This window comes from Pygoscelis adeliae, unplaced genomic scaffold (genome assembly GCF_000699105.1).
Source record: "Pygoscelis adeliae isolate BGI_AS28 unplaced genomic scaffold, ASM69910v1 Scaffold106, whole genome shotgun sequence".
NCBI classification, from domain to species: domain Eukaryota; kingdom Metazoa; phylum Chordata; class Aves; order Sphenisciformes; family Spheniscidae; genus Pygoscelis; species Pygoscelis adeliae.
In genome coordinates, this window is record NW_008824939.1 from 2074231 (window position 1) to 2086041 (window position 11811).

The following is an 11811-nucleotide window of genomic DNA, read 5'->3' on the forward strand; positions in this document are numbered from 1 at the left end:
TGGGATTTCTCATTACTGATCTTCATTTAAAATTATTCTAGCTTCTGAATACCATCTTATCTCCACCCACACAGAGCAGACCAAGTGAATCGTTCCTCCTCCTTCCTCCCACACCGACAAGAAAACAAACCTGAGGTCATGACTGATTGTTTCTTGTTGCTCAACAGAGTCTGCATCCACAGGCAGAACACCAAAGTCTCTCTGTACCAATTATGCTTTTCCAAACTGGGTTAATATTAAGTCCCTGCTTTACTGAAACCAACTTAAATATGCATGTACCTTGAATGTACTCTGACAGAAAGGTACTGAAAGAAGAGATTGTCCGAGATCTTCTTGTGCTCACTGTGAAGACTTTATTATGTGTCCAGACACAGTATGAATAGAACAAGAGAACCTCTTCACCAAGACTAGTGCTGGAGCCAAAAGATTTAAACTTACATCATGACTCCTGGGAAACAGAGGTTCTTTGCAAGAATACTGTACAGAGGTAAGAATGGCATTATTGAGTTTATTTGACACTTCAAGTCATTATGTAATGTGTGCATTTTTAAAAATATTCATCTGCATTATGAAGTTTGTGACATCATGAAAGATTCTTTAAAGTACTTTTTAAACTGTCCCAGTTATATATGTGAAAAGAAACTATAAAAATCAGAATGAAAGAACAATTCTTAAATTAGTACAAGGGCAGAGCAACAGCTTTTTTCAAAAATGGCTTTTATGCTGAACATGTTTGCAGTTTTCAAATTTATGGGTGTAGCTGTCAACATGTATATTCACTTTTAGAATATCGTCCTGGCTTAATGAGGTCTCCTGGAATGATTTCTTTTAATAAAAAGTTAACATGCTTACATATCTGGTTTCCACCTTTCTACTTTTTTTTTTTTTTTTAGTATCTACACTACTCTTTAGCAGAGAGATCATAGCAAAGTTTACTTTAAAACTTTACAGTGCATTCAACTACTTCAACACTTCAAAGTCCAGCAGCTTCCAATGAAACTTTCCAGTAACAATTGTTATAGCTAACCCTTAACAAGTATAGATCCATATCTTCAGCATAAGAAACCTAAGCCAGAAAAAAAGTCACAAGACAATTGCATTTTAGTTACAACTACATGCCATCAGCAAATGGTGCCACATTACTAAATAGAAATTAGACTTCCTACTAGTCTCTCCATCTTTGGTCAAGCCTCATAATTGTGGCACATACCATGCGTCTACCTCACTTCTTTCTGTCTCACCATCTCTCCACCTGTCTTCAGTTTATGCTGTTGTTTCTGTTAGGCAGAGTATAAGAAGATTAGATTCAGAAAACAAACACACATCCCTCAGAACAAAGCTTCCCCTGCAACATCAGGCTACTGAGTGACAAGTTCAGAGTCATTCAGTAAAAATGCTGGCCTTTCACTAGCTCAGAATTGCTCCATGGGACTCCACAGGTGACCGACAGAGTTGGTGACAATTTTCAAATTCATACACATCCCTGCAAGAATGCCTTATAATCATGGGTCAAAGAGATTGACTTCCCACCCGCCCCAAGCAGCTGAAGTAGTTGTTCTTATCTAACTTCTTCCCTTCCATTTTGTCTTCCACCTCTTAGTGTTTTTCAGGGTTGAAACTGCCACAGCCTACTTGGCTAAACTGCCATAGTTCTCTAGCTTTTACTTGGAGCTCGTTTCTCCTCCAACCCCTTCATCATCACAGTTCTATTCTTCAGGAGCTCTCCGTTTCTTTCATTTTTCTTCTCTTGAGCTACCCACAACCAGTCTGATATGCTATAAAGGCAAATCACTCCACTATAAAGATGTTCAGTTACCTCAAGCCTGATTTCTTTGTCTGTACAACCTAGTATAGCAGAATTTCTCCACCACCACATTCCTTTGTGAGGAGTCTGCATAACGTCAAATACATTTTTCTCCTACTGTTACAACTTTGAAAGCATCCTGAACAGTACATGTTCATTAATCCATTCAGTATCATGCTTTCAGCACTAGATTCATCAACTGTAGATACAGAACCAACGCCGCTTCCAGATTACATGAAAAACTTGTTAAAGAATTGCAAACCAACAATGCTTTTCGTATAGCAAAGAGGGTATTTTCCTCTTTTCTATAGAATAAATTCTAGGAAGTAACTGACCAAAAAAATACCTCAGATAGATTAATATCTGCAAGTAATAAAAAGATTATCTAGAAACAATTATATACAGAGGGAAAGAAAAGTTGAAAGCCTAGAAGAATGTCAACAGTTAAAGTTCTTGCAGCTCCTTGGATCAACATGATTGCAAAAGCATGTTCATTCTTCCCTGTGTCTCTAAATTCATGCTGAGTGATATGGCCTTATTTCCAGTGGAAGTAGGAGCAGAAGTGGAACACACATTCCTGCAGACAAAGGAGCATTTCACTTCATCACAGAACAACCTAGAATACATTTGTTGCAAACCCCCATTATCTTAAGCAAAGGGGTAATACAATTCAGCTGTACTTCTTTGCCATGGGGCAGCCCTTTTAAGGGCCACCTGTACTGCTGATACCCTTTGAATTAGTGTGTTAGTTTTATTTCTAGCAAAGAAATGGAAACAATTAGATCATTCCCATAATGCTTTTTAGTTCCTAACTCTACATCGCCGAGAAATGAGGAACTTTTCTTCAAAAGTATCATACATCTTTCACAAGGCCAAGGCCACTTCAAATATAGATTCCTACTGCAAACCATTTCTTGTAAAGAAGGCTTTGGGGTTTTTTCGTTGGGTTTTTTGTGTGTTTTTTCTTAGACACACAATACAGGGTAATAAGTGCAAATAGCATTATCAATGTACAAGTACTAAAGAGGCAAAACATTCCTAATTTTTAGTTCAACTTCATATATTGCTTTTCATTTACCTCAAAAAGAGAGATGGATATTGTTCAGTCACAGTGAACCCAGTGACCACAGTCCATCATTAAATATCAGCTGCAATTTCCACTTCAGCACCAACTGAAGTATCACCTTATTATACTTTGTGAATTTCCACAAGCCCTCCAAGTTATTTTTGACGTCTTTGACTCTGATCCTGCCAGCACTTACACACATTATCTTAAGCATACTGAAATCCATAGCATTATGCACAGCACACAAACAAGCACATGCATCATTTCAGAAATGAGGACTTCATTAATTGTTCAGTACAGAAGCAATCCCCTTCAGATGTGATGTGTACAGGTTAGGAAAAATCACTCCAGTAGCATATCTATTGTTGCTCCAAGTGTTAGTATCTCTTTTAAAATTCCTTCCTTACCCTTCCACCCTCCTACGCATATCACCTCCTTTACATTCTCCTTAAACGCCTAAAAATAACTAACTATGCATATGGTCTGAGCACCACAGCCCTATACCGTGTAACTGGGGAGAAAGTATTTTAGTTTGAATAGCTGACCTCACATCCATCATAAGAGATTTTTCCATGAGTTATTTCCCAGAACTTAAACATTTAGCATAGGCTGTAGATTTCGCAATTGCAGAGTTCTGCACAATTTAACAGAATAACTTTTTTGGTTAAAAAAATACCACAACAAACTACAAATAAAATAAAAAAACCAACCTATGAAAACTTCATGCGTTTTTTCTCCCACCTGCACCCTTTTGCATTGTACAAAGATTTGAAATTATATATTTCCTTTCCCTCAGTTTAAGGATTTTTCTTCACATTAGAAAGCTTTTCACTTTTCGACATTAAAAACCAATCTAAACTTATGATCCCACTTGGGAACACATCAGCCTACCCCATATTCAGGAATGCAAGACTAAGGACTCATTCTTTTGCTCAGGTTCAGCCACAACGAGGAAAGCAGGAAGCACCTCATTCAATGTCCTCTCAATTTTTTCTGCCAACTTGCTTACCCTAGTTAATGCTCTTTCCTCTGCTACTTCTCTTTCTCCAAGTAGGTAGCTGGCATAATACAAGGCAAAGCTGAAATACATTTGTGAAAAGTGGTGTTTCGACTTAGCTCAGAGCAGGAAGAAAGCAAGCATGGAAAGTTGTACATCTGAGACAATGCATCTCCCAGAGAACTACAGAAATGCTTCCAGGACTGTGCTCTGCTAAGGAAGTTCCCAGGTGACAGTCTAATTTCACATCAAAGAGGCACGCCTGCTATTTTGGATAAAGAACAACCATTTTTACTTAGCCTTATCCTCCACAGCAAGATCCTAGCCGTACAAGTTCAGAGGTGATGGCAATACAAACGCCTTCCTTGGGTCTCACTCTAGAAAAGGCTGTGCTCCAGTGCCGCTGCCTACTATGGCCAGGGCTAGAAACATGCACTGCACTTCACGTTAAGTGAAGCCTAAATACTACTACATAGAGCTTAGCATTTGAAAATAAAGGCACCCTTATTTATAAACAGAACAGAAAAAAAGGGCAACACAACAGGTACATGACAACCTCCCCTCATGCTTTCCCCTCCCCACCTCAGGTCCCCAATCTTAAGAAAGAAACAATTTCACTCACTATTCATGCTGACCTCAATTTGATGCATAACATGCCTCCTCCAAATACACACCTACTAGTCAAACCCAGAGCACACGTATTTATTAAGGGCAACTCATCAACTCTGACAATATCTGGGCTGGTGGGGCTCATCAGCCTCACCTCCCTTTCCAGGAGGCAACGGGTGCAGTAGCAGCTCCTGGGCTGCTCACACCCCCCTTTTGCACAGTGGGAGAAACTGGGGCAGGCCCTCACTTTCCTTCAAGCCTCATCCACAGCAGCTCACTCCCATGAGGTGCCTGGGGCCATCGGCCATGGTCTTTGGTGGCACTGCACCAGGCAGGCCAGAGGCAGAGCTGGAAGGAGAGGGAGAGAAAAGTGAGCTTCAGCTCTCCCTGCTGCACGGGGCAACACCTGAGGGGTGCTGCCTACCACCTACCCTACCCGCCCCTCTGGGCACCAGCACAGAGGGATGGCAGCACACCGCTCACCCCTAAGCCTCCCCCAACCCCAAACTGTTCCAGCTCCCAGTGCATAGCCAGGTCTTGTCACCTCCTGTACCCTCTCACAGAGCCATTACAAAACACCTAACACATCACATGTGCCTACAAACAAGCAGATGCCGAAAGCTGGGTCACCAGCGTTGGCTAGCGCCAGCCACACAGACTCCCTCCATGCCACAGCTGGTGCCGGCCACCTTTGCTCTCTAGGCTGCTCCTACGCTGCCAAGAGGGTTTCCACCTCAGGGAAGCGGAAAGCAAAAAGTCAGGCCCCAGGGCCACCTCTCACTTCCACCTACTCCCTTAACGGGCAATAAAGTCATTTATTTTCTTTCCCCCATGGGAGGGGAGGACAGGCCCATCTCCTCCAGAGCTAGCCCTGCAGATTCAACAGCACTGGGCTGCTCCCGCTCACCCTGGGCTCCGGAGGGTCCCACCTGCCCCCACCCCCACATCTGCCTAACTGCTGCCTTGGCCACAGCTGTGAGGACGCAGGCTCTTCTCACCACCCACCTCACACCCACGCACACCACCCTGAAAAACTGGTGTGGGGGACAGCCCCTCTTTCGGAAACTTTGCCTGGCATTTGCCACACTGCCCTGCAGTTCCCTGGTGGCATTAATGTAACTGAGAAGTTCCCATGGAAACCCTGGTGCTACTTGCACACCTAAAATCCAGCACATGCTTAAATGCTGTGGAAACCACGTCTTGATATGGATTAGTTTTTAACCATAAAGTTTAGGGGAATCATCTGTATTATCAGCGTTATTCACATAAAGTTCTGTTTTGAAAATATGACTCACTAGTGGATAGAGTTTTCCCAAATTGCTTAAAAGATTAATAAAATAATCAACTTAGCAGAGGGGAAAAAAACCACAAACTATTCCTGTAAGGAAATCACTTTATTGCCTATACATGTGAATGAGCTGTTTTAATACTCAGGTTCACTGCCTCCTCTGCATTTAATCTCTTCTCTTTTATGTCCTACTCTGATTTTTTTTTAAAAGACTTTCAGGCTTTTTTAAAATTAATTATACAAATCATTAGTATTAAAAAGGTAATATAATGGTTTCAAGAACAAGCTTCACAGACTATCTGCATATTTAATCATCTCTGCTAATAAATTTTTAATCACTCATTGAGTTCAGGTTCTTGTCTTGAAGCTTAACTTGATAACAAACCTAGCAACTGGTAGAACTAATTGGTACAGACTAAGTGAATAATTTATAAGAGGAAAAAGCACTGGGTGTTCTGGAGGTGTGCAGAGACCACAAGTCACAGATATTTCTGGGAGGAAGCAGGAAAACAGCGGCTGATTACAGGAATTTCATGATACACTGCTGACATCCAGAGGCCAACAGTCAATACTGTTCACATATGTAAACCAGGCTGTAAAGCACGCTGTAAAGCCAGATTCATTAAGTTTTAAATATTCATACATTTCATTAAAGTTAACATTAATTGCACTACCATACACATTGATTATGCATAGACCATAAGTGTTTAACCTCTGAAAGCTTGCAAGTATATTCAAGTAATGGGGTATGTCCCATTTTCGATGATTTCAGTGAAAGCTTCAGCTACGAAGTTGAAATTAGAAACGGAATGCATTACAGTGCTAAGGAACCATAGTTTGAAATATCAGAACAGTAATAAAAATAAATATTATACTAACCAAACAGAAACGCTGATGTAAGCTGTAAGTTGCTTTGTATTTTTGTAAACTAAAGTAATCAAGGTAACAAAAATTATGTATAAGATTTCTTACTGACAAACACTAGACTGATTTGCAAACTACATCTCTTAAATAGGTTTAAACAGTTAAAATAAATTAATTGGTAGCTGAGTGGCTTCTATTTAGATGAAGATGACTAGCTTTTAACAATGGAACAACAAAAAAAGGCTATTCTCTTGAAATAAGCTGATTTATGTCTTAAAATTAGACACCCAAACCCACTTACACTACAGAGTAATTCTACCTCCAGGGAAGTACAAAATGCTACAATTCTTAAACCAGGATGTAACAGACAACATTTGACAGAAATTCAATTATCCTTGAAAGATCCCACTTGTAGTTAGTTACATGCGTAATCCTCTTTTATTTAATGGGTTAAAGCTCTCTTTCAAAACATTTAGTTTGATGAACTGAAGACTCGCTACATGTCAAAAAATTCATTAAGTGACTTAATAAGATTGTTAAGTAAAAACACTCAGAAGTTAAAAAATGTCATTTAATGCTGCCCATGCAACCTTAATTCTGGCTGTGTATGTGTATGCATTATGAAACACCAGTGAATTAACTTTTAATCTCCTTTGAGCCAAAAAGATTTTAAGATTGGAAACTAAGGCACAAAGGGCATGCCAACAAATACAATGCTGAGCTTTAGAGCAATCTCTGAACTAGCTCACAGCTTGCAGAGCATACCCCTGCAGGGCTAATTACCCCAGATAGAAAGATGGGCTTGTACAGTTATACTGCTTCTGGTACCTCTGCATGGCAAGCTTAGTTCTCTCTTCCTGGCACGGCACTGCACTGCACTGCACAGATACACTCACGGAAGTATAAAATTTTAAATCTGAAGAAAGTACGAAGTGTTTTTCAAATACCATGCTTCAAAGCTAGGTGCTTTGACACTGATTTTCCATCAAGAAGTTTAAGACTATAGGTTCTGACCTGCTCAAAGTAAAGGTAAAAATATATCACCTTCCTTAAAAAAAGCTCTCTGCAAACAATACCAATTTCAATTTTTTTAAAAATCAGTCCTTAATCCCTCTGTGAGGTAAATACAAAATTGTCCACATTTTGTAGAGAAGCAAACCGTTGGAGACAGAGACTGCTTTGCCCAAAATAGTACTGATTTCTCCCTGAGCTGTTAACAACTCCTGATTAGCCAATTTTCTTTGTGAAGGTGGGCACCAAAGAAGTGCAGTATTCCTAATTAGAAGCCACAGTTAACACACTGAAATTCTGTTTAAACAGCATTGCCTACACCCTCAAAGAACTTTATGGTCAGACATATCCTGGGTGGTATCATAAAAAACCTTGCCATTTTTCTGACAAGAAATGACTGGTTGCTAGCAAGGATCTTGCAAGTCATATATCAACCACCTGTACCGTTTAGCATGTTTTAAAGTAGTCTGGGATATCAACTAGTTTTGCTTTGTTTGTTTTGGCGGGGCGGGTGGTGGTGGTGTTTGTTTTTTCGTTTTTACACATTAAAACTACCTCCTTCATGCTTCTTCCTTCAGTAATATTTAAACAAGGAGGCAGTCTGTTAAGCCATTTAAACATGAAACTAGATTTTATTAGTTTTACTGGCTTGGTTTTTATGGCATAGTCACAACCAACCATATGGTTCAGGAAAGGTATGCACACTTGTAAACAAAAGATTTTGTACTTTCAGCAAGATTTCCGTTTAGATTTTAATTAAGAGAGCTGTCAAAATGCAGGAGGCAACACTTTACAGAGTAAGAATGCTTTGAGTATTTGCCAGTTAGAAACTTCTGATAGTCCAAAAACCATGCTCATTAAGCAATACTTCATTTTACTTGGAGTTTTTTGATGTTGGGGGTTTTTTTGCACTTGTGAAAAAAACATGAAAAAGCAGGCAAAGATTTTTGATGGTTGACGTCTTTCCACCACATGACATAATCCCGGCATTTTCTTTTCTTTTCCGATAGGCCCAAAGGTGACAGGTACTCACTCACTGAGCAGTTAGCTTCTCTACCAAGCATGCTAGCAAATACATAAATACAAATAAAAATTATGGCAAAGCTTTCACATGTCCAAGTAGAAATGGACTACAGTAGACAATTCATTTTGTTTGTCACAAGATGACCAAAAAAACAGGGATGCAGAGGAGAATGTTTCTCCTTATTCTATACCGATCTCTGAAATAATACTAGGCCTGAGAAGTAATCACATTATTAAACTAAATCTGAGGGGGTTTTAATTAAAACTGTATTTTTGTAATTACAATTTGAAATTACATTCGAGGCTTAAGAGTTAAATTTATCAGACTGTGAAGAGTTTTACAAGGCATTACTAATGTAATGAGCTTAGGCACCACATATGTTGCATCTTTGGTACACGTTATGAAGAGTTGCTTTTTTAATGAGCTTTAAAAACTGTATTTGCATACCAGAGGAAAAGGTCAGTGATGTGTGGATCAAGTCAGTAAATTAAGTATCACAGTATTATGTTATTATGATTGCCTTCCACAGACACACGATAACAAAACCATAGGCTATAGCTACCATACTATTCTAATGCTTCCATCTGCATGACCTTGTCAGCTTACGTACACTGGCGCTGCTGTGCCCCGGGTCCCATCTTACTCCATCCCTTGCCCAGGCCTCCTTCACCTCCTCTCCTCACCATACTAGCAGAACAGCTGGTGTGTCTGACAGTCGGAGAATCAAAGCAAGCACAGGAAGGAGGGGCCGAATTCAGCATGATGGCCCATCTCCAAGCACTACCTTGCACTCCAGCCTTTACCCTGAGTAAAGATACCCAGGGCCAGGTCCTCAACCCTCACAACAAGATCAAACCTATTGGACAGCAAAGCATCAGGGCAGGGACGCCTCTTTCAGTCCAAGCCCCATTCCACTTGAGCCTTTGTTCAAGGATGCAGCAGTATCATCTCTCTTTCAAAACACAGATACCAAAAGTATTTCTAATGCTATGGTCCAAAATTTGACTCAGTCTACCGTAACAGTTCTTTTGAGTTGGAATGTTAGATGTTTGGTAATCTCTAAAGACTGGTTGACTGGTAGGTATATTGAAATTTTTATTCTGTGATAAATAATAAAATAAGCTAGGAACTGACTGCAAATACACCCTCACCAGGTTTTCAGCAAAGAGTAAAGTTCACTGGATTTACCTTTATTTGTAGGTATCATAAGTATTTGTAAATATTGTAGATTTGTACATATTATAACCTTACCTTTATTTTTTAAGGGCAATTGAAGTAGATTCCCTCCCCAACTCTGCAACAATCCACAGCACTTAACAGATCTCTCTCCCTCTCTCTGTTTTAGAGACTGTACGTATACACTAAACCATGTTATGCACTACATGATACTTTATGCATGTTTATACATATCACAGCCAAGTAAGTGACACTCCAGCTCTGTATAAAGATGTAGATTTCGTCATTAGAGAAAAAAATCCTTTAAAATATTACAACAGTAATAGCACAACTCAATACAGTTATAAGTAGTTTTAATGATTTTTCACTTTTTGTGTATGATAATCCTCAAAGTAGCATTCAAAAATATAGTGCAAAATATTTGTTTTATTTACAAATAAAATGTGCAGTTCAGCATCTTATCCTCACCACAGTAAATGTTATTCTTCTATGTGATGAATAGAAATTATGAGAAACGTTTGGAGACAAAAAGTTCATTTTAAATCTAAGAACAAATATCTTTCGTTCAGTTATATTTTTGTAGAAGTTACACAATATCAGTTTCTTAAAAATTGTTTTCAGTTGAAAAAGAAAAACAATGTCCAAGACAACACTAAAGAATTACATAGGAAAGAATGTTTTTTTAAAACCATAAAGTTAATTTTGCTGTGACAATCACAATGCAAAGTTCTTACCTATATAGAATATAATTATTTTTTTTGCAGCTAAAACATAGAATCTTTACAATGTCATGCTTCTTCGCTTCTTACTCTACAAATTGCCTTTAGGGGAAAAAGTATTCTAATATCCTCCTTTCCCTCTGATGAAACAACAGATGCTTTGGTTAAAGAGCAATTCGTGCGCAATAGTGTTTTAACTTGCAAGGCAGTACTCCTTTATTAAGTTGGTAGAATTCCACTAGCTGGATGAGATCAGTAAATCTGGTATGACCATCATCAAGGGTATAGAATAGCTTCCCATCATCTTCCAACTGCAAAAATGGAAAAACAAGACAGAATAAAATCCTCTTTTGCTATGGTATTTCTTCCCGACTGAAATACTTGTTTGAGAAGTCTTCTTGTAGACCAAGATATTCATAATCTTATGACTACTGAGAGAAGGAAAAATACAGCGATCATTCACAGCAAGATCAAAAATAAACAACAGAAAAATAATGCATTCTTTAACTTCCCCTTTAAGTTATGTACACGCCTAAAAGGAAAGAACAGTTAAATAAGTATAGGAATATTCTTTCTGCACTAACAATATTACTTTATGCCTTTGCTTTGGAATGATAGCTGGAGTTAATATGAACACTGAATTTTTACAGAGTGACAAGAAACAACCAAGTTTCAACTTACTCATAGATTTCAACCTTTGCTGCATTCATATTCTGTGTAACTGCTACATTTTGTATCACTTACTTTGTAAGGTGCAATGAGGCTATACGCCAGTGCACTGGTGTACTGGCTGACACTTGCTATACAAGAAACTGCCCACCACAAAAGTAACATGCTTGATGTAGTAATATGTTCTTTGTTGTAGGAGAAAGAACTGCTGCAGCTCCAAACGCATTAGCATGGATACAGGAGAGAAAGAAGAAATTGCAAAACATACCTGGAAAGATTACTTTTGACTTTTAGATGCTTAAAAATTTACAATCAGCATTTCCCTATTCTAGGTTACTAAACATTAGCTCTTGCACAATTTGTATTGCATTGGTGACTATATAGTTTCTCGATTTATTTCCTCTACTGCTGATATGTCTAATATCAAGAAGCTTCAGTGCAATAGTGACTAATTAGTATTAATGTAAATACAGGGTAAAAAAAAACCCTATTTAAACTATTTTAAAAAGAAAAGGGAAAAAAGATACTTTACAAGATTGAGAGAGTAGTGAGCAGAAGATCCTGAAGTAGGGCTAGCGTAGAGT

General features: G+C 38.7%; 1 protein-coding gene across 1 annotated transcript in view; it reads right to left on the reverse strand.

Moving 5' to 3' along the window:
• Positions 1 to 10722: 10722 nt before the first annotated feature.
• GRB14 (growth factor receptor-bound protein 14) overlaps positions 10723 to 11811 on the reverse strand; it is a 53868-nt gene continuing 52779 nt past the window's right edge. The window contains 1 exon segment of the mRNA XM_009325391.1: positions 10723 to 10869. Coding sequence (XP_009323666.1) covers positions 10723 to 10869 — 147 coding nt within the window.